The 23797-nt window shown below is 46.6% G+C and overlaps 1 protein-coding gene across 10 annotated transcripts in view; it reads left to right on the plus strand.

The window, feature by feature from the left end:
• Positions 1-22868, plus strand: part of Unc93a (unc-93 homolog A (C. elegans)) — a 39942-nt gene extending 17074 nt beyond the window's left edge. For 3 of the 10 annotated variants that reach the window (XM_013517422.1, XM_013517427.1, XM_013517419.1), the window contains 9 exons: positions 2214-2350; positions 7203-7384; positions 7769-7998; positions 9258-9383; positions 12666-12746; positions 13557-13717; positions 15679-15814; positions 16139-16270; positions 22355-22868. In XM_013517422.1, the coding sequence (XP_013372876.1) occupies positions 2214-2350; positions 7203-7384; positions 7769-7998; positions 9258-9383; positions 12666-12746; positions 13557-13717; positions 15679-15814; positions 16139-16270; positions 22355-22620 (1451 nt within the window). In that variant the 3' untranslated portion in view covers positions 22621-22868. Of the gene's footprint in view, positions 1-1316; positions 1872-2202; positions 2351-7202; positions 7385-7768; positions 7999-9257; positions 9384-12665; positions 12747-13505; positions 13718-15678; positions 15819-16138; positions 16271-22354 lie in introns of those variants that run through there. The other 7 variants (XM_013517424.1, XM_013517425.1, XM_013517426.1 and 4 more) reach the window with 6 other exon arrangements.
• Positions 22869-23797: the final 929 nt, after the last annotated feature.

Below are 23797 nucleotides of genomic sequence, written 5' to 3' on the forward strand. Positions count from 1 at the left end.
CTCCTGCAGTTTTCCCTTAACAAGAATATAGTGACCTTCTTTATCTCTTTTGATCATTATTGGTTTGAAGTTCACCTTGTCTGCAAATAGAATAGCTATTCCTGCTTTTTTTCTGGGTTCCTGTTACATGGAGTACAGTTTTCCAACCTTTGACTTTCAGTCTATAGATTTTCTTTTGAGTTAAATGTGTTTTTTCTATACAGCATATTGTTGGATTTTGTTTCTTAATCCACACTGCCAGTCTGTTTCTTTTGATTGATGAATTGAGACCATTTACATTAATGGTTATTAATGATATGTACTGACTTACCTTTGTCATGTTATTTTCCCACTGTTGGTTCTGTACTTCCCCTCTGTTTAATTGCTTACCTTGCTTGGTCCTTCTTTTCTATTGTTGGTCTTGAGATCCTGGTCATTTTTATCTCTTGTAGAATATCTTTTAGAACTCTTTGGAGGACTGGTTTTACGCTCATGAATTTCTTCAGTTGGTCTTTGTCATGGAAGTATCTTATTTCTCTATGAATTTTGAAAGATAACTTTGTAGGGTACAGCAATCTGGGTTGGAAGTAGTTTTCTTTCAGGACCTGAAATACTTCACTCCAAGTTCTTCTTGACTTGATGGTCTGTGTTGAAAAGTCTGCCATGATTCTAATGGGATTTCCTTCATAGGTGATTTGTTTCTTTTCTCTAACAGCTTTAGTATTCTGTTCTTTTGCTGAATTTCTGGAATCTTGATTATTATGTGTCTGGGTGTAGATTTATTTTAGTTATGGCTAATTTGGGTTCTGTAGGTCTCACTTATGTGTATATAAGGTTCTTGTCCCATGCTTGGGAAATTTTCTGCTATTACTTCTACAGATTGTCTTTTTATGTCATTCATATTACCTCCTGCTCTTTTGTTGACCCCTTCAGCCTTCTACTGTTTTTCTTTGCCTCATCTTGCAGCTGTTGAATTGTTATTTGCTGTTCCTTTGTTATTTTCAAGAGATCTTTTCTTTCATGATCACTCATAGCAATGTTATCTTCAAGATCTGAGAGTCTATCTTCCATTTTATTCAAGTGGTTCTTCCAGTTTTCAATGGAATTTTTAATTTCCTGAATGTCTCTTTGAATCTGTTTCATACATTCTAATTCTTTCCTATACTGTTCATTCAAGGTTTCCATCACTTTTCTGTGCTCCTCTATTTTTTTTAATCTGTCTTCTTTTGATATGCCAAGCAATTCTTTCATTATGGTTGTTAATTCTTTTTTTACCTGAGCAATTATTTCTGATCTGATTTCCTCTATACCCTGATGTTCTGGGTTGGTGTTTGGCTGAGATTGCATTTTGCTTCTTTTTTTTGTCATTTTCAAGTCTCCCTGTTTCCAAGCATTCAGGTTCATTCCTGAGATGGCAGCAGGAGGTGGAGACAGGGGTCTTGGGCTCCCAAACAGCTCACCAAGGTTTCCAGAGTCTAAGGCTCCTTCCTGTGGTGGCAGCAGGGAGTAGAGCCAGAGGACCTGGGCACCTAGACAACCCACTGAGCCTTCCCAGTCCAAGAAACATCCCCAAGATGGCAGCAGGAGGACATGGCCAGAAGAATTGGGCTCCCAGCAGCTCACTGAGGCCTCCCGAGTCCAGGGTTCCTTTCCACTGTAGTGGGGGAGGCGGATCCAGAGGACCCCAGCACTCAGACAGCTCCCTGAGGCTTCCCGAGTCCAAGGCCCCTCTGGGTAGTTGCAGTGGGGGAGCATGACTGGAGGATCCAGGCTCACATGCAGCTCACCAAGGATTCCCAAGTCCAGGGCCCCTCCCATGGTACATGTTTGTTTTTTAGGACCCAAGAACATTCCACATTCTGTAACATTGACAACTTCCCTTGACACAGAAGGTACTGTTATGTACATATGGAGTCGGTTACTTTTCTTTGAGAACCATACCTATCTGAAATTCATAGGAAAGTTAATATAAGCTTGTAATATACAAGCTTACAAGCCTTACCAGTTTGCAATATACAAGCTGATAAGAATTGTAATCTTTGCCCAGACAGCGTTTAGAGTGGACTAGAAAAAGTAAATGAGTACACATAACCTTGTACTGTGTGGGGCCAGTGATAAGCAAGTTCACTAACTACTAGGAGCCTGAATGACTAACACACATCTAATCCAGATGAGGGAGAATCTGGGCTTCTTTGATAAGCTGCCTCTCCCATGCTCCAGCAGATTTCTTCCAGGGAGTTGCATGTGTACGTGTCCACTGGCAGTTGGCACGTCAGCCAGCATCATGGAAAGAAGTCTGAAAAATGTCCTAGTGGTCTCCTTTGGATTCCTTCTCCTCTTCACTGCCTATGGAGGCCTGCAGAATCTACAGGTAAGTGTGTATCTTGGTCCCTGATCTTAACTTCTGTATTTCTCTTGGCTTCCAAAATCTCTGTGGTCACCAAAAATAGTGAAAGGAGATTTCTTTTATATCAGCTCACTGTAGTATTTTTTGTCACCTCCTTCAAAATTATCTAAAACAAACAGTGGTTTTCACGTACAATCCTATAACGTTCAGTTCCTACTTACATTCCAACAGGAATGCACACCAACATGGTTTGTTTGACCGCTGGCAAGGAGAACAGGTCTTGAGGGGTGGTTTGATAGCATGCTCTTTGTCTGTCTTTGGATAGTTAAAAGAAATGAGAAAAGTCATTGTGAATTCTATGTTCCATGATTTTAGCTTTGTCATCCTAGCAGAAGTGTGAGTTATCAAATCTCACCAGAACTTTTAGATTCCAAGCCTACTTTAAGCAAAATTGTGAAATTTAGGGCCAGGGATATAGCTCAGTGGAACAGTGCCTGCCGGGCAAGTGGGAGGTCCTGAGTTTGATTCCCGGTACCCCCCCAAAATGTGAAATTTAATGAAATAATTGGTATTTTGAACTATTTATGGCATTTTCTTCTATGGGCTGATGAGCTAATAACTGCAAGTAAAACATTCAGGAATATCCACAGACCAGCTAGGAAGCAGGGCCACTGCTATCCCTACTGCTTTCATTGGCTTAGCATTGGACCCTGGGGATGGGCTTTCACATAAACAAGGATTTTTAGAGCTCCTGGTAACCAGTGAGTGTAGCCTCGCTCAGTTTGTCAGTCATGGACGAGAAGTAGGAACCCACTGAATGTGCAGTACTGAGCCAGAAAAGCCCACCAGGGGCTCAGAAACAAAGGCTCTGTCCTCACTTGTACTCTGCAAGCACTCTGGATCTCCTCCTGGGCCCTGCTTCTGACAAGGCTTACAGAGCATGAGAGGACAGCAGTGATTCTTAAAATCAAGGTAGAGATGCACAGTCTCCTACTTCCCCACTGGGATGGGTCTGACATTTGGAGTCCTCACCCTCCCACCCCATGCCTTGTGATGTCACCCTCAAATGTCAGTCCTGCAGAGTACCTACTTTGTGTGGAGTTGAAGTGAGCTCATGCTGAAAGGGAGCATCCTGTGAGAGGAGAGTGTGATCAAGAGAACCTTGAGAAGGAGATAGTGGTCAAGGGTCACCCTCTGGACAAAGGACTTCGCAGGATGGGAACAGTGAGCAATATTTTCCTTGCAAACACTTCACACAGAAGGTTATCCTGTGGCGACATCAGCAGTGGGCAGGACAGCACCCCACAGCTTGAGGACTGGCAATCATGGGTCACAAGGCTTGAATCTGGCAACAGTTCAGCTGACTGACTGCAAATTGGCCCCTGCACTTGGAAGCCAGAGGAAGAGTTTAACAAGCAGAGCCTTAGAAGCTGCTGATGGTTCCTCCCCAGCTGGGAGAGTAAGAACAAGGGCTGCAGACAACTGTGGCAGACAGTCACGGCCTCTGTGGCCCAGCTGCTGGACAGCCTGTGGTCAGGAAATCTCTGAAAGCATCTGGCTCCACTCCAGCTGTGAGTAACTGCACTATGTACCTCCAGGGCTGACAGGACCCAAGGGGTAAGGAACAATTCCACCCATGCACCACTATAGCTGTGGTCCCAGCCTTATCCTGGCCATATCGTCCTACTCACTGACTCAGACTACAATGTATGTGAACATGTTTGAACTAGGACAGAGATTCCTACTATTCAGGATGGGCCAAAGCAGAAATGATGCACAAATGGACATGACTTCTGGAATGCTGGACCCCAACCCCATCATAGGAACTGCTTCCATGCCTCATTCAGACAGCTCTTTGAATGGCTTCATCCTCTGCACCTTCCAGTCCTTCTCTCTCCAAGCACGGCAGCCTAGCAGGAGTGCAGGGCCTGTCCTCAGGATCCTCCACCTGGCCTGGATTAGGTCGGCATCCTCACCACAGCAGCACTGTCTTCTCAGCCTTTTTGCCACAAGCCTCCTCTTTGTCATTTATAGCTCAGCATCCTTTAAGTCACATCTATTTCACTTCCCAATGATGCCCCAGAGAGTAGCTCTGCCAAACCAAGGGGCAAATGCCACACTGCTAACCTCTTTCTGTTAGCAGCCAAAAGCCTCTGAGGGCCTGCATACAAGGACGGTGTCCCCTGGGCATTGCTGGGGGCTATTGCTAGGGCAGCACATTACCTTCAGACAGTGACAGTACCCAGTGGGTATGTAGTGAAGGAGGAGGTCTTTACTGTTTGGAACCTTTTGGGGGCTTTCCTTAGGTTTCCCATAGCCGAGAACTTCTGGGGGTCTGGTGGATGCAGCTAATGACCCAGTTATCTCATACCAGGTGGGGATCCTGCCAGGCATGTCCTGTATAGTACCCTTCTGCACCCAATTGGCTTCCTTCTAGAGTGCCTCACCTCTCAGTGGGGCTGGCCCTGGTGCCCCTCCCAAGCAATGGCAGCCCAGAAGCAATGGCCTATTAGCCCCAGCCCAGTGGCACTGGCCTATTAGCTGGCTTTCCTCTCATCTTCTGTGGGTCCATCTGCTCCTGAAGGGAGAAGCTATTTTGACTTTTTTCTGTGTCACTAGTTTCTCATGGAGCCTCCAGTGGTAAGTGTCTCAATCTTGCTGTTGACTATGGTGAAGGAATGTTACACAGCTTATGCGATAGGTCTTATGACTTTTAAATGCATGCATACTCATCTTCGTGCAGGTATAGTATAGGTAGGCTTGCTTGGCACTCAAGCCCAGGTGCACAAGCATTCACATAGGTCTCAGCCACACAGAGAAAGGTATTTGCTTTTTAATCTGGCTCCTACTTTGGAAATTGATATTTCCCTTCCTTTTCAGCAGTTTGCAATCAGAACTGGTCATAGATGACAAATGTCCCCTGCTGATTTGCAGCACCCTGTAGTTGATAAAGAAATTGCAGTGCCATGAGCTTTTTCTCAAGACAGACTGTGGAAGGCAAGTTTTGTACAGAGTATCTCTTAACACTGGCCTGGCAGAACTAATTTTCCTATGCTGTGCTCCTGACAACTTGTGCTATCAATAGAGATTTCCAGAGAAACGTACTCCAGAGCAAAGTGCTCAATTTCCATTTTCCAGCTGAAAGTGGGGGATTTTATGGGACTAGCCTCTTTTGCCTTTGGGTTTAATTAACCAAAAAATATCGTTAGGTACCTGCTTTGGGCAAAGCATTGGGAGAGTTTTTTTTAAAACAGTGCATTTCCCCTGCTTCGGAAGGAATCATGATCTGACTGTAGCAGCCCAGATGACCACGAGCTGGGCAGAGAGGCCAGGGGACTAGGTGAGAGAAGAATCTCAGGACTGATCAAGGAAAAGCCCTCCCCAGGCTCTGAGTACCCTTGAAGAGGGACAGTCCTGAGAGGGAGAAGCACTCTCATCTAGCATGTGAAGGGCATGGGCAGCTCATGGAGGTTAGGGAAGCAGAGATCCTGGGTAAAGGGATACTTTAGACATGGAGTCTTGTAGTACTGCTCACAGTCTACTGCAAGACACCTTTTTGTTGGGAAACCAGGTAGGAATGAATTTTAATAGCGCTCTGGGCTGACTGTGTCTCCACCCTCCACATTTCATGTGGGGAAGTTCTGGTCCCCAGGCCTCATGGCCTCAGGATGTGACCACTGGGGACAGAACCTTGAAAGAAGTGATGAGAAAACCAGGGCCTTCCAGGTGGGCTCTAGTCCCAGGTGACAGAAGCAGAGGAGACCAGGACACAGGCATACGGAGGGATGACCATGTGAGACACAGGGAGGAAACAGTGTCTGCAAGCCAAGGACAGAGGTCTATGAGGGGTCAGTCCTAAAGACTCTGGCTTCAGACTCCCAGCCTCTGGAACCTCGAAAATGAACTCAGATGGTTTAAGCCTCTCGGTGCTGGGTTAGGGCAGCTCAGGTGGACTCCACACTGACTTGGGCTGGGTCCTGCTGCCTCGCTAATTGGCTGTGTGTCTCACTGCATGAGTCACTTCCCATAGAGACAGGATGAGTCTCTCATCCTTCAAAGGACAGTGGGTAGAGAGCTCTTGCTTCAGCATCTGGCACATGGCACCTTTGATACAGGAGGCTCTCTGAGCTGGGCTCCAGCCTCGGCCATGACCAAGTGCTGGAGGACCTATCTTTTTTCCTGTGATATCCAGCAAGCTCCTGAGCTTCCCTGGTGCCCCTCTACATCTGTGTAGTACAGAGAAGTGAGTACAAGGGGCAAGGACATAGGGTGGCGTGACAGAAAACTGTTGGTAAGGAACCAGCCCCTCCCTTTTCTGCCTCATCTTTTCCTTTCTGTCCTTTCTCCTCTCCTCTTTTTCCTCCTCATTACAAGGGAAATAGGAAGCAACAATTTTGCTGGGTTTCTCTGAGACAGAAGCCAGACATTGTGATTGCTCTTGCCTATCTGGCTCTGGATCACTTCACACCTGAACTATTACAGGCTTTCTGTAAAGATAGCATCAACAATAACTATGTGATTTCACTGCACATCACTGACAGGAGAAGTGCTTCCTGCTTGGCTAGAGGGAGTCCTCCTTGCAGTTCCCAGTGGCTCCTCCCTGCTAGCCCGCAGCCAGGCAGATTTCCCCAGAGGGCCAAGGACCATCTAGCACTCTCAGGGCTGGGAATCTATCAAGACACTTAGAAGCAGGAGGCTGCCCCTGCCCTGCCCACCTGTAGCAACTCCACTGCAGAATGGCCTGATGCTTGTGGTTCAGGACTTGAGGTGGCCGTGAGCTCTTGGGATCTCAAGCACCTGGCTATGCTCAGGTGGTCCCTGTCCTGCAATTCCTGTGCCTGTCTCCTGCTCTGATGTGCTGACCTTGTTTCCACAGAGCAGCCTCCACAGCAAGGGTGGCCTGGGGGTGGCAACACTCAGTGCGCTCTATGGTGCCGTTCTCCTGTCCTCCATGTTCCTCCCACCCATCCTCATCAAGAGGTTCGGCTGCAAGTGGACCATCACGGGTGCCATGGGCTGCTACGTGGCCTTCTCCCTGGGCAACTTCAAGGGCAGCTGGTACGGCCTCCCTGTTCTGCTTCCCAACGTGCTCCCAGTTGCCATGCATCCATCTGCAGTTTCTGCCCAATGCTCGCTGCATCCTGGGTTCTGCGGTTTCCCTGGCAGGGCTGATACATGGCATCCTTCCCAGTTTTCCACCTTGACTCCCACCTTTACCCTCTAGTTCCCCCCCTCCCAGTTCCCAGGCTGACCTCTTCCTGGGATCTGTCCTGGCCTCAGCTTCGCATGCACACCAGGTGCTTTATGACCCCCAAGAACCACAAGGAGGGTCTAAGCCAGACTGAAGTCTGTGTCCCACAGAGACGTAGAAGGCCTTGACTGGTGATAAAACTGATGACCACTGGGGGCAGGACAGATGTGCCCACACCAGTCTTCTTTCAGGTACACCCTAGTCCCTACCTCAGTGCTGCTGGGGCTGGGTGCCGCACCACTGTGGTCAGCACAGTGCACCTACCTCACGGTCCTGGGGAACTCGCAAGCGAGGAAGGCGGGCAAGCTTGGCAAGGATGTGGTGAACAAGTACTTCGGCATCTTCTTCTTCATCTTCCAGTCCTCGGGCGTGTGGGGCAACCTCATCTCCTCTCTGGTGTTTGACCAGACTCCCAATAAAGGTAAAGGGAAGAGGGAGAGCAGTGATGTTGAGGAGGAGCAGACTCTTTATGGTGGCTGGCCATCAATAGAATTTGAACTCTGAGTATCCACTCACCTTTATCCCAAAGGCCCTCAGGCTGCTTGTGCTGTGGAGTCAGTTGGCCTCTGCTCTCCCAGAGACAATTGGGATCTGAAGATAAGCCTCTTTCATAGGCATCCTGGATGAGCAAGGGAATCCTTGTGTCAGGATGTTGTGGGCAAAGCAGGAGCGCCACGGTAGGACCTGAGTCCATGGAGTTGCTGCTGTCCCTTTGAGACTGCATGAGAATGGGTTTGCCTGGTTTATCTGTACTAAATTTATCTACTGCCCCATTTTTTATACATGTGTTAGTCCCTTATCATGCAACTGGGAGAGCATTTGATGGCTGACCTCTGCCTCCCTGATCTGGCACAGTCTCAGATTTAAAGGGGGGGTGGGTAATGTGTCACACCCGTACCTTTGGGACTACGTTGAGGATTTAAGCCAGAACCACAAGAAGCCAAGCCCTCAGTTCTGAGGGAGACCTTCACAGTGGAAGGGTCAAGCTGTTCCTTTCCTTCCTGGCACTCCTCTGTGCCCTTCCAGGCAAAGCCTCACCCTCAGGACAATCTGAAGGCACACCCTCCTGCCCTCCTTGGTGCTGGATACTTTTGCTTTATAATGATCCAAGCACGTGCTGATCCTGCTTGTCACACCAAACTCTGAATATTCTCTCTCTCATGATGCCTTCCTCTCTCCAAGGCTGCACACATGATTCCGACTTACAGTAGTTCAAACTTTATTCTTCTAACACATAAGGAAACTGGCATTCATTTTCAGAAAAGGTTTTAAATCACCTGCCCAAAGCTGTGGAATTGCTTTAGTTGAGTCTAGAAGAGAACCCAGAGCTCCTGGCACTTAATATAATGCACCTTTTCTTTATGACTAATTTTGAAAGGTTGAAAAATGTTAGTTGTGTCAAAAAAGTAGTATAACAAATAGCATCCAAGCCCATGTTTATTCTCCTGTGAATCTTTGCGGAATGCTAACTTGATTCTTACCTCCCAGACAGAGTGTCTTACAGCCAGTCTTCAGCCTGTGCTTAAGGGTGAATGTGTCTAGATATTCCGGGTCACAATGACCATTGCGACATCTTTCAGAGGCCTCCCTGTCCTTTACGCTATTATTTCTGACCTCAGATCCCCACATTCTATCAAGTCCCCTGTGTCCCACTTAACCCGTTTGCTTCTGACTTTACAGAATTCCTGTCAGAGGACCAGCTCATGTCCTGCGGGGCCAAAGACTGCCTGATGTCTACAGCAGCCACCAACAATACCACACAACCTTCCCAGAAGCTGGTCTACACATTGCTGAGCATCTACACAGGTACGTGCCTGCAGCTTCCCTTCCTGGGCTGAAGAGGGCTGGCTCCAGCCCTGATGAGTGTACCTTCTTCACCTCTAGCCCCTGATGGACTGTAGGGCAGAGCCATCCACAAGTGCTCCCTGCAAAAGCCAACATGGTGGCCCACGGCTGTCTAACACAGAGACTTGTGACAGTGTCAGCATTTCACATTGCTGGAGTCCAGCACAGTTGCTTTTAAACTCGTAAGTTAAAAATTCTGCTCCTAAGTCATCTCAGCCACATGTCAAGCACTCAGGGACTGCTGGTAACTGCCATGACAGACATCACCACAGGGAGCTGGGATGGTGGTAGGTTGATTGTGCCCAAGTCACTGAAAATCCAGTCTCTGAAACTGCCTCTTTCCTCTGAAGAAAGAATTGGAGTGATTTAGGCCAAAGAGGGTAAGGCCTGTGGTTCTCCATCCTTGGTTGTCACCCAGTAGCTGAAGGTGTGGGCTTTGCAAGTCCATGAAAATAAGGTGGCCCAAAGGAACTTAATTGTTACAATGATTCTTATTCTTGGAGGTGCATTTTAATGAAAAAAAATCTATGTTGATAGTTTATGCACTACTTTATTTATATTCATGGATTCATTACTACTTTGAAGGAGATATATTTAGAGTTCTTAAAAATCTGTTTCAAAAGGTGTTGAGGTGTTCTCTTTGTCATTTTGGGGTGCTGGAATTCATGAAGGCCTTGGATAGCTCCTCTTGAACAGCAAAAGTCTCAAACCTGTGAAGTTGGGTATAGTAGGCTCAGCTCCATGAGAGAAGCAGTCAGGAAGGCTGATAGTCTACAGAGTTTTGTTTGCACATTGGAACACAAGAATCCCCAGCGTTCAGATCCCTGTGTAGTCAAAGGTACTACACATGCCCATGAACAGCCTTTCTAGCCTCACAGAGAACACAGAATCCTTGCCTGAGCCTCTGAGCAATGGGCTAGGGCCCCCGTGACCCCAGAAACAAGAGCCACAGAACGTTTCACACCTTCAACAAGCACAGAGTCCAGATGTGGAGGCAGAGATGCACTCAGCTAACCCAGGAGGTTGCTGAACTCTGGACAGAGGGCCCAGTTGGGGAGGCACAACAGATGCCACATGGAGAAGACAGAAGGTAACATAGGGCCTAGAAGCCAAGAATGCAGAGGACACACCTGTCTGTAGCTTGTGCTGTTCCTCTAGAACTAGGGTAGACACTGGGGCCAAATCCTGGTCCCTGCCAGCCTTTATAAATAAAGCTGTACTGGAACTTAGCCACACTCATCCATTCACACAGTCTGTGGTTTCCCACTGTAAAGATAACATGGAGCAGTTCCCATAGGAGTGTACCATGCCAAAGCCCAGAACTGTTCCTGGATGGCTCTCTTGTGCAGAAAGACTCTGCCTCCTCACCTCAAGAGCACTGTGGCTTCACAGTCAGAGAAGTCTCTGTGGCTATATGACCAGAGGCAATGTGGCTGGGCTTTACTACATTGTAAAGGGGGTGGGGTGGGGGAACATTGAGGTCAGGCTGACTCCCCATCACCACATCCATGGAAATGTGGGACCTGCAGGGAAAACACAGATTCTGGCACACAGAAGATTTAGAGATAGCTGGAAGTCAACCACAGCCACCTCATCATTGCCTCCCTTCTGCTTGTGCCTCAGTCCACTCCCTTGGACCTCACACACCACTCTGCCAACCTACAGTGACTGGGCCACCCATGGATTCCCTTTGCATATGTTCTGTAGTGTTCCAGTCCCATGAATACACTAGGTAAATTTTGATTCCTGGGAAAACCAGCAGCTGGTATAATATGGGGAAATGTCTTATTCTGATTGTAGCTTCCCTGAGATATCTTATATGGCTTCCTCTTTTAAGCAAGTTCATGCTACCATAAAGAAAAATGTCAAAATGGAAGAAAATGAATTGAAGGAACCAGAACACCAATACTCTGGAGCACTTTCCCAGAATTTCTGGGCACTGAACTCAGAACTAAGTTTCTTGCAGAGTTCTTGTCTTCAGAAGAATGTAGTACTCAGAGGACATCACCCTGTTCACACCCCTGGAAGGTTCTGGGTGACATGGCACCTGGACATACATTGTCATGATGATGGAGAGGTCTGGCTTCTGTAACCTCTCAAAAGCTCCTTCTCCTTGACTTCCAGTCACAGGGATCCATTCTATTAGGGTGCTCCAAATATGAAGTCCCTACCCAAAGGACAAGCATGAAATAAGTATTGTCCATGCTCAGTGGAAAAGACACATGCCTTTCCCATGGGGGCTACATACTACCATCTTGTGGGGTCATCGCCTGAACAGTTAGGAGGGCTCACCAGCCCCATGAGCCTGCAGAGTCATCTGTTCATTAGGCTGAAGGACATAAGGAGAAACCTGGAAATGACCACAGCAGGCACTGCTCAGGCCTCCTAGAATTTAGTGAATCTCATTCAAATCAATGACTATGTGTGTGTCAGGGGGGTATGTTTAGAGGGGAAGTGGCTGAGTGACTGAAAATAAAGCTTGGAAGTAGCAGAGCACTTTTCTTGGTAGAGATGCACTAATGAGAAGGTTTATGGTACGGCGCCAGTATTAGTTTTTGCCATTTTGCAAACTATCTGGACAAGAGCCGGCTTTGTAAAAAACATCACAGATTCAGGAAAACTCAGCTACTGTAAGAGAGCAAGTCTTCCATGACATGATGGTCCCACAGAGAAGTCTTGGTCATACATGACAGAGAAAAGATTAAGCATGGTTAGTGAGAGGAGAGAGAAAATCAGTCACATCTTAAAAACTGGGATTGAGTCATTGAAAATCATCCTGTGCAATTCTGACCAGGGTCAGGAGAAGAGGGAAGGACCCAAACTGTCTGCAGAGTCTGTAACACCTGAGGCAAGGTGACCACCACTGCCAGAGAGGAGAGAAACAACAGAAATTTAAAGACAGCACAAAAGACACTTAGACGCTATTGAACAACAAAGAAGGAACCATCTGCATAAACATTAGCTCTCTATGTACAGAAATGAAGATGGATCAGATATTAAAGTGAGTGGATGGTGAAGGTGGAGACTTGGTCTTTACATTTTTGAATTATGGAAGTACAGAACAGGGTGAAATTATGTATATAATATATAACTAGGGTATTATATAGGCATATAATTTCACCCTTATATATATATTCAGTATATATAAATATATATATGTAATGCACAAACAATCCATTCACATGAAAGGCATGCAGGGCAAAGTACTCTCTCACGTCTTGGCCACCCTGTTGTGCCCCACAGACCACGTCTGTCTGCCGCATCTTCAGCATATATGGACATACATGGACAAGCCTCTATGCCCCACCTTGTTAAGAACAAATGGTAACACTTTGTTGCTCCTTCTCTTTTTATCACTTGTTCTGGGGGACTTTGCCACCTTAGGATATAAAGGACTTTTGTTTTTATTTTTTCAGGTATACAATATTCTACTGCAGTTGGTATATACCCAGCTGAGATATACCAGTTTCTACTGAAGGACCCTTAGACCAATAGATCTGGGATAAGCAAAAGTATAGCAAATGGGACCTGCATGGAACTCATTATCAAAAGAAAGATAGAAAGAAGGATGGGGGAGGAAAGGAGAAAGGAAAGGAAACAAAAAGGAGAGGAGAGAAGAGAAGAAAGGAAAGAAAAGGAAAGGAAAGGAAAGGAAAGGAAAGGAAAGGAAAGGAAAGGAAAGGAAAGGAAAGGAAAGGAAAGGAAAAAGGAAAAGGGAAAAGGGAAAAGAAAGGAAAGAAAAAAGGAAGAACAGCTGCCTATTGGTAAAAATTGCTTCAAAGAATAGGATAAGAGATCTAGAGCCAGTGGCCAAGGATACTGAGCACCTTTGGTGTCTCTTGTGCTGTTGAAGGCAACACTGGCCTGCTATAGCCCATGAGAACCTAGGGGTCAGATTAATGTCAGGACATGTGTAGGGTCAATGAGTGTGACTTTCTATTTGAAGTTAAAGGCTGCAGCCAGGCATGGTGGGTCTCACTTCCTCTTAGTCTGGGGTGAGGAAGGGACTGGAGCAAATCAGTGAGGGCCCTGCTGCCCTGGGTACTGCTAGCACTAGAGCCTCTGCCTCTGTGTTCCCTGCAGGGAGTGGTGTGCTGGCGATTCTGCTCATAGCCATATTCCTTGAGCCCATAGATGACAACCCACCAAACAGAGAAGGGGAGAAGTCATTGCCATTCTGGTCCACGCTACTGTCAACCTTCATGCTGCTCAAAGACAAACGTCTGTGTCTGCTGATTCTGCTGCCTCTATACAGTGGACTGCAACAAGGATTCATCTCTGGTGAATACACAAGGGTAGGAGAGAAGCAGAAATTGGTGGCTTATGCAATGTACTGTATGGCTTCTGTACCATCTGTGCCTACACATAAAGAAACCCCCCGGGTGTCTGGAGACTACCTGCCTACCTCCCGGCCAGCTGGTGGGAATGGCTCCTGGTTCCCAGCCTACAGTGGTTGAATCCGTAATTTAAGAAGTCAGCTCCTGTATACCTTCTACCTCCCATGACTTCTCACCTCATGCTTGGTGGCATCTTCCTGGGGAAGAGTACAGCTGTCCTCAGCTCGCTGCTTGTGATATTCACTGTGTTCTGCAGGCCCATCTCTCCCTGCATTCTTACTGCAGTTAAAAACATGGGGGACATTAAAAACATGGGGGACATTAAATCCATGGATGACATTGACACTCACTTCTACTCTACTTTTCAAATTACATGTTACCATCTAGGAATCTATGAAGGCTTCCAGGCATCAGCGCCTGTCCACTCTCGCACTCTCCCTTGATAGCTGCCTCGCGCAGGTACTGCCTGACTTCCTTGTTAGAGTGACAAGCCATCTCTTGGCTGAGAAGCACAAAACTCATGGGAACTTGGTGGCCACTACTCCATGAGCTGCACAATCAGAACTCCCTGGCAAGCTTTCATCACAGACTTGTCCCTAGCCCCTGTCTGCCCAGCTCATGACCAAGACAGCATCTGTTCAAAGGAGCCTCAGTGCTATGGACTCATGGAGGCCTCAGCCCTCTGTCAGAGTCAAGATCCTTGCTCCCAGCTCCTAACATGCATGAGACAGCTTTGAAGCAGCCACAGAGCCAGATGTAGGCTGGACAAACCACCTGTATCCCCTCAACCCTGGGTTTTACTCCCTCCTTTCTGTCCTTACAGAGGAAATTTCTGCCACATCCCACCACTCCCAGGTACAGCTGCCAACTTAGCACAATAAAAGCCAGGCTTCCCAGTCTAATTGAAATTTCAGATCAATCACAAATATCATTTCAGACAAGTGTGCTCTCTGCCATATGTGGGTGTCCTGGATTTTACTTAGCAATGCTACTGCTAGGACAGAATTGACAGTCTTGAGGATTGACCAAAAAATTTGGGAGGCATTTAGACAGGCCCTTCCATCAGACAGCTCTTGTGATTCCTGCCACAGCCAGCTGTCTAAACTTGGTCAGTTTCTTGTTTCTCACCCTTATTCTGGGGTCTGCCTCTATTTTGTGATGGTGGGAACCTGGCACTGAGGCTGCTGGGAATTTCTGTGGCTGTCAGAGTGCATTTATTGCCTTCTCATCTCTATGATGAAGACCTCTTCCCTCTCAGCCCATCTTCTTTTAACTGTCTTTAGTCCCAGGGAATGAGAAAGTCATCAAGGACAGTCCCTATCAGCTTGAAGCCATGCCCACTGAACTGAGTGAATAGGAATTGTCTCGGGATTCATCTAAAACATATAATACTGTTAATGTATAGTACCAAAACTTCCTTTCTTTGTGTGTGGTACTGGGATTGAACCCAGGGCCTTTGTACTGAACTACAACCCCAGAGTTTTTATTTTCTGAGACAGGGTCTCAGTAAATTGCTACATTGCCCAGGCTGGACTGGAACTTGCAATTTCCCTGACCCTGTCTCCCAGAATGCTGTGATTCTAGGTGATCATATCATCCTCATATTTTTTATTATATCACACCTGTGTTGTACCAGAAAATAACAGACATATTACAACATAGGGCAAAGAATACATGGATAATTGTGTCCAGATATCTGTTCCAACTGTGTCACTTCTGTTCTGACCTCAAAGAGTATTTTCCTGCAAATATCAGCAGTGCTGTCCTGGGCTGGGAGCTGCAGGGCTGGACACAGGTTGCAGAGCAAATGATGGGCCAGCTGCTACAGGGTTCATTTTTTGATGCATCAAACAGCAGCTTTAGACTGGAGCCCCAGCGAGGACAGCTGCACCACTAACACGCTCCATGCTTCTCTCCAGTCCTATGCCACCTGCGCCCTGGGAATCCAGTTTGTGGGTTACGTGATGATCTGCTTCTCAGCCGCCTCCTCATTGTGTTCTCTGCTGTATGGGAAGATCTCCCAGTACACAGGCCGGGCCGTACTCTACGTGTTGGGTAGGTAGGTGGTGCCCACTAGGTTGGCAGCACAGGGTCTGCTGTCAGAAGGCAGAAGTATCCACTCTGGGGGCCTGGGGCCTGTGGGATGGGGGGCGGGGGAGTGTGGAGTTAGCTGGCCACATGCACTCCTATGCCTACTCACGGATAAGTGCCAGAGATGCACCTGTGTCGTCCTCTCTTGGGTTACCCAAAGGGAGCCCTATCCAAGCAGGAAGCAAATGAACAAAAGATGGTTTCCCCCAGGCAGGTGTCTGAGGCCCTGGACATTGCAGGCAGGGTAACTGTCACTGCTCACTGTCCCTTTTCCTCCTTCTGGCCCAGGCTCAGTGACTCACCTCTCCTGTATTGTCACCCTCTTGCTGTGGAAGCCACACCCAGCCCAGATGGCTGTGTTCTTCATCCTCCCTGGCCTGTGGGGTGTGGCAGATGCTGTGTGGCAGACACAGAACAACGGTGAGTGCCCAGCACTGGGGGTCAGGGGAGGAGAGCAGGCAACCAACCTGCTATCAGAGGCCGGGCACAGAGGCGGGATGTGCGCAGACCAAGTGCTGCATGGGAAGCGTATGCCCCAAGGGCTCCTCCAGACCCATGATGCAGAGGGGCACTGTGTTCCCAGGGCCCCAGCCAGAGGCCCAGCTGGGCCTGACTGTCTATATTCATTCATCTGCCTGTAGTCAAGAGAACACAAAAAACCCATAAAAATGGAAAAATGAGTTTATTTACAGTTTGACCAAATTGAGGGAGGGGAGCTACTCCATCCCCCTGGAATGCTCAACTCATGGGAGGGGCAGAACAAAAGCCAGGAAATGTGCAGTATAGATTCAGCCCAGGCCCAGGACATGTCAAAAATCTATTTTCTCTTGGCACCTCCTGGGTCAGGGCTGACTGATAATCTCACTCCCCATAGGAGAAAGCCGGAGAAATGCTCCAGCTCTAAAAATCTTAATCTTTAAAGGTCCATTTCAAGTCTTGGTTTTGACTTGGGAATGAGGGTGTCTGTGCAACACTGGGTGCAGGAGGAGTGGGACTCACAGAGTGGACCGGAAGACAGGTCATCCCAGGTCCTCTGGGACGGAAGGTTGCTGGAGAGGGTGAAGGGACACGGTGGGGGGCACCATGGGAACAAAGTGCTCCTGGTACTGGGGCAGGACATTTGGAGGTGGCAAAGCCAGGCACAGCCCATGATGCAGCTGCCCAGAGGAGTGAGACCCCTTGAGCTACATTTGGGGATCAGTTGGATGGGAGGAAGCTGAAATTACTGTGCTAATGGCAGGAGTCTCAAGCTAGAGCTGCCGCCTGCTGATGTGTCACCAGGAAGGCAAGGGAGACCCGCAGCGAGAGGTGGCTGGAGGACAGGTAGGGGGATGCGTGAGAAACACTGTCATTTCTGGACCTGCAGAACCGACTGCTAGGACGGGGATGGGGTTGGAGTTGGGGTGGCAGTGTGCCAACTTGTGGGGGCTGCGTGGCTGTTGTCTACAATGACAGTGGCTCAGAGAGGCTTGAAGGAGGGTACTGGGTGAGAAGGAAGTGGGCAACGTGTGTGCCGCAGCTGTGGGAGCACAGGTGTCAGGGATGTGCATTTGAATAGTGGCTGAAACGATAGGGATGGAGAAACCCTTAGCCCTGAGTTTCCCACAGAGCTCACTTAGACCCCAAAGGTGTCTGACGACGAGGCAGGCAAATGCTCCGCACCTGGCAGGGCTTTGTGGGACAGGATTGGGAGTCGCCGTGGGGCTTTCAGGGGTCCCCTTGCAGTGGATGTGGCTCAGAAGAGATCCTCTTCCCTGAGACAGCACCACTCTGTCTTTAGCCAGGGAACACTTAGTGATTAGAAACTGAAAAAAAGAAAATCCACAAACGAGATACAAGACAGTGTCACAAAGAATGGGTGGCTGTTTTGCTTCCCCTCTACTCGCGTATAAAAAAGCACACATTACCTACAGACCACGGACTAAACTCTCCGGGACATTTTCTCACTTACAACCCTATTGTGCTGCCTATCAGCACATTAGCTGAAAACAGTATCTTTAAAATGACCTAATGTAATTGGGTCTGAGAGCTTTGGGTTTCACAATCTTTTCTACCACCTCAGTAATGCAAGTGACTTTAGCAAAGATCGTACCAAAATGAGGAGCGTGTGTTTGGCTTGGTGCTGTAATCTGTTTTACTTGGATCAAGGTTGGTAGCCTGGAATGAGTAGATTGGAATTATTCATAAGCTAGGCTGCAATACTGCTTAATGAAGAGATGACAAGAAACTCACGCTAGCTTTTCTTAGCAGTCCAGAATTATAGTTATCAGCACAACATGTTAGCTAGGAATCATACACACTTTACCCAATACATCAGAGAGGATTTAGTTCAACAACCTATGGAGGTCTGAGATACCCAGCATTTTGTCCAATGTTCTAAACCCGTATGGTACCCCACAATCTGTGACATAAACTGATTTCTCTGAGGTCATTTGAAATATCCAAAGTATTTATAAAAGTAAGGAAAGAAACTAGGATAAACAGTCTCATAATACCTCATACAATAGTTCTCTAGATGTTTAAAATGATTGCAGTAAAAAAGTTCCTTTGTTTTTCTGAGATATGAATAATTGTTTTAACCCTCTCTTTATAGCAAAGAAAGCCTTTGTTAACACTGTGTAAGTTACTTAAAATCCAACAAAACATGAATATTCAAGCCCGATGAAAGACTTCAACAAAGAATCCCTTGAATAAGGAGTAAGGGATGCTAATTTTAAAAGAAATTATTTGTCTTTTTTATGTACAAGTGCAAGTAAATTTTTTCAAAGATTTGAAAAAAAACAGTAGACAAAAATAGTGATTTTTCACACATCTAAGACTCTCTGTTTTAGTAGAAGTGATGTTGAATTCCCCAAACCGGCTCTACTACTCTCTTAGAATTCATATTGTGCACCTCAGCACATCAGTAAGGTTTCTATGCTTTATTTTTTAAAAAAGAACTGCAAATTTTGTGTATCGTTGGCCGTATCTCAAAAAGAATGCTATCTTCTAGCCCTCTGTCATGTTCCAAACAGTGTATAAAAGGCCAATGACCCTGGTGGTAGAAGAACGTACCAGCAGTCAAGGAATATAGAAAAGATTAGAGTTATTGAGGCCAGAGAACATTGTCAAGAGGGACAGTCAGAATTTCCAAGAAAGGAGCAGTGCAGTTAGGGTGAGAGATTTGTATTGTATAGAGGGTGGGATGTGGGAAAAGCAGTCTGAGCAGCAGACTTAGCTGTCTCAGGAATGCTTCTTCCAGGAAGCCTGGTTTCTGAGGCCCCTTTAGGAGCACCTTTGTTGTTTCCAAAGTTGTACACTGAAATTGCAAACTGTCAAGGCCTCTCTCTTGGGCTTCACAAAAGGCTCTTCAGACTTGGATAAAGCTATCTGTATGCCTTAACTCTTTGGGAAAGATGGGGCATTAGCTCACTGGAGGGAACAGAATGAATGACCTGTGTTTGTTGTTATCTTGTGCTGTTTGCAGTCAGCATTAGTGCGGTGCCTCATGACTGCTACCTAGCGTGTGCTGGGCAAGCTGTGTCAGCAGAGAAATTTGAGTGCTAAGAATTTTAACCCTTTGCCACAACGCCCTCTGTTCCCTGAGCATGTATTCTTCTTTAGGAAAACATGTGACCACATACTTTCCTACTGAAGAGAACCTTGGAGTACAGTGACCCGCCCTTTCAGCCATGGCCCTTGATGTGAAAGCAGGGTGTCACCACTGCACATGTCTCTCCCTCCTGCAGCAGGACTGTGATGTCAGTGCCTAACGCTCCCCGCTCCCTAGGGACTCTGCAGCAGCAGATCTGTGCAGGGGATGCATCTGTACTCATCTGCTCATTTACTCTACAGCTCACTGAGGGTGGGCACAGTTGCCATAGCAACCCTCACACATCAGTGTACTGCATTTAAGATTCAGAATGTCTGGTCTAAAAATAGCTCTCCCTTGTGAGCTGCTGAAAAGCCTGTGTCAGGCTCATAAGCACAGAAAGCCTGACCTCTCCTGAGTGTCCCTGTGCTTACCCCTTTTTTTCCAGCCAGACCTGCCAGCCTGCTCCTCCAGGTGCCCTTATTCAAGGACTGGAATCAGTATTCAGTGATCGCTTCCACCCTGTGCTCCCTGTAGGATGAGACAGGTGGGGGAGACTGAGAGCAAGGCTATTTTCTTTTTAAATAGCATTTTCATTTGGAGTGATCTTAGATTTACAGAAAGTTGCAGGGACAGTGCAGAGTCCCACAGAGCCCTTGCTCTGTCCCCCAACACCGAGAGTCTTCTACAAGTTGGGGCCTCTGAGGTGGTGGAGTATCTGCAATGGCAGCTGAGGGGTCAAGTGTGGTTTTGGTGAGGAGGGATGGGAGGGGCCAGCTGTGGACCAGGGATGCTGAGAAAGCTCCTAGGGAGCAGACAATCATCTTCATAGGGCCAGATGCACCTGCTACTCTATCATATTATGGGGATGGGATTCTTGAAGCCCTCAGCTAGGTCTATCAGAACTGTTACCATGAGCAACAAGAAGCAAAAAGTGATTTACTTTCATCTAGATGCATTTATCAGACTGTATAAATTCACTAAAGCTGCCAAACAAATACTACCACCCAGACAATTTAAACAACACGTACCTTCTCACCGTCTGGAGGCTGGGTGTCTGAAACCAAGGTGCTGGCAGGATTAACTTGTTCTGAGGCACTCTCTTTGGCTTGAGGATCTTCTCTTGTGTCCTCACAGATCCTCCCTCTGTGAGTCCTCATCCTCACTGCATGTAAGGATATGACTTATACTGATTTGGTGCCATGTTTAACTTAACGAGCTCTCCAAAGAACCTATCTCCAAATGCAGGACATGCTGGGCTACCGAGTCAGGATTTCAGTGTAGGAATTGGAAGATGGGGCTGGGGAGTGGTGGTATGACTGCAGTCAGCACACAGCCTTGGGTCATTTCTCTCCCAGACTTTTAGACAGCCCCCTGAGAGGTCTTTAATTTCTGTCCTTTAACATCAGTTTCAGTCTTGTAAAGCCAGTTTAATGAGTACTAGTGCTGTAAGTCTAGTTTAATCTATACTAATCTTGTAAGATGAGGTTAATCAGGACCAGCCCTGTGAGGCCAGTTTAATCAGTACTATTCTTGTAGGACTAGTATAATCAGTAACTGTTGTAGTTTGTATCTAGATGTCACCCCAGACTCACGTGCTCATAAGTAAGGGTTTTTGGAGGTGGATTAAGGGTATGTGAATATGGATTAAGGATGTGATACACCAACTGGTTGAGCATAGTTCTGGTTATGGACTATTGGAAAGCCCACCCTGGGTGTGGGTGGCACCACACAAAGGTTCATAGCCTGACTGGGATAAAAGGAAAAGAAAGACTTGCTGCTGCTGCTGCTGCCTGCTGCCTGCTGCTTCCTGCCTGCCCTGCTATGGATTGTTTCTCCTCTGCCATGCCCCTCTGCTGTAACACCCTGCCTTGGAGCCAGCTGACTATGAACTGAAACCTCTACAAATCATGAGCTGAAATGAATTCTTCTTTCTTTAAATTGTGGGTGTCAGTTTATCTCAGCAACAAGAACAGTAACTAAGACAGTACCAGTCCTGTTAGAACAATTTAATCAATCCTACCCCTGTAAAGACACTTTAATCACTACAACTCTTCTAAGGACAATTTAATCAATACCAATCCCTTCTCTGAGTCAAATATAGGAGAATTTTGACCTGGGAATCCAGCTTGGTTGAACTCTTTTGCTCTTAAGTCTCAGGATGACCTTCAAAATATGTACAGTTACTATTTATCAGTTAAGAATGGAAATATTTTAAAAATTGAAACAAATAAAAATTTTAAAAACAACATTTAAGACACTAAAGAAAAAAAGAAGCTCTCAGGATAGGAATGAAAGTCCCAAACACCAGAATAGCCTGGCCTCGTGGCCATCTGAACAGAGATTGAGGTTTCTTACCTGATAAGACACTGTACGTGTTTCCGTGACATCCTCTAAATAGGAAAATAAATGTCCCCAACAAATGTCACCCTCTCATGTCTCTGTTCCTGGCTTGGAGAGTGGCCATGCTCCAGCTTATGCAGGCTGCATCTTCTGTGTCCCTCATCTGCACACATAGAGGTCCCTATACTGCCTACAGTCCAAGTCCCATTTCTGCTCCAGTGATAGTGCTTCACTGCCAAAAGATGGCACATAATTGCTGTCATCTGAAACATGAAATAATTCTGGGCTTTTTCCATTTCTGCGGCTGGAACCCAGGGCCTTCACACTGAGCTACACCCCTATTTAAAAAAACCTTTTTCTGAAACGGCTCAAACTTGCATTCCTTCTCCCTTGACCTCCCAGAGTACTGGGATCACACGCATATGTGCTACCATGCCTTGCTTAGTTCTGTGCTTTTTAAAGAGAAACATGTCTTGCTTTTGTTGAGAGAAATAAGCAGTGGCAAAGCTGCACCATGTTCAGCAATAACAATTTAGTAGATCACTCTTGAGGTTTTGTGTAACATTCTCCTGCTGGTCTCTCCTCCACAGTGCTCTATGGAGTTCTATTTGAGAAGAACAAGGAAGCAGCCTTTGCCAACTACCGCCTCTGGGAAGCCCTGGGGTTTGTCATCGCCTTTGGGTACAGCACCTTTTTATGCGTCAGTACCAAGCTCTACATTCTGGCAGGAGTCCTGACTCTGACCATGGCGGCTTACGGGACTGTGGAGTGTATGGAATCCAGGAGCCCCACCCAGCTCTCTCCTGCAGGAGGCAGAAGCCAAGTAGATGAAGAGGAAATTCAAACAAAAATGTGAAAGAGACTCAGCTTGTGGCTGAGGATCTCAGAAAATATCAGCAAAGGGGTTTTACTTGAATATGCCTCAGGTATATACTTGATTCTTCACAGCTATTTTAGCAGGACAGTATATTTTACTTTTTATGTAACTTTTTTCTACTCTATAAATTTTCAGTTGACTACTCTTACCAGTAGAGATCAAGAGTATACAAAAAATATCAATTTAATTTCAGATGTGAAAGAAATACATTGAAATTTGCCTGGAAACTTGGGTGTACCTTGTTATTGTTACTTTTAAGAATCAGAAAGATTGCATAAAATGATGTAATCTAACATAGTCATTTTACAAAGGACTACAGTTTTAAGTTTCTAACACCACAAATTTTACTAACAGATCTAGACAAGAAAAGCAAAGTTAACAAAGTCACAGAGTAACAAGGCCATAGTGGAGATTTCGGAAATTTACAGATGGTATGTTTCTAAGGAAATGCAATTATCTTGTAGACTCACTTTCTGGACAAATCCTGTTATCCTAAAGACGTACATGGACCACATAACACATATCATCAAGCAGCTGGGCATGGTGATACTCATCTATAATCCCGGCACTGAGGGAAGCTGAAGCAGGAGGACTGCAGTCTTGTGCCCAACTAGGGCAACTCAATGAATTAGTGACACCTTGTCTCAAAATAAAAAATAAAGAGAGTTGGAGACATAGATCAGTGAGTAGGCCCAGAGTTCAATCTTAAAAAAAAAAAGAATTAATAAGTGACTAAGTAACTTAGCATTTTATAGAAGTTATTGAGAATGATTTTATATGTAATACCTTCCACATTCAATCATGATGACAAAGTTAGGCATATGTCACATGACACATGCCCATGTACATTCCCTGACAGGGTCTTTGCCATCCCAAGCAGTCCCTTCCCATCCTTCATCTCCCTTGATGGCTCCTGTCCATAGTGGTGCTGCCCAGACCTCTTCTTCCCAGCCTGTCTTCTGCCCTGGGGCTCTCTGCTCTCTGGGCTTCTGGTGCCTCTGGCCAGTCCCTGTCTCCAGCATGTCCTTCCCTCCTTCCTCCTCAATTGGTGCTCCCGAGTCTCCTTCCCGCCTGTGTGAAGGAAGACTTCTGTGCTGTGCCTTCTTATGATTACACTCAGGGGAACATCTGCTCCAGCTGTACCTGAGCTTCCCAT

Source organism: Chinchilla lanigera, unplaced genomic scaffold, assembly GCF_000276665.1.
Source record: "Chinchilla lanigera isolate Chin_1 unplaced genomic scaffold, ChiLan1.0 scaffold00038, whole genome shotgun sequence".
NCBI lineage: Eukaryota > Metazoa > Chordata > Mammalia > Rodentia > Chinchillidae > Chinchilla > Chinchilla lanigera.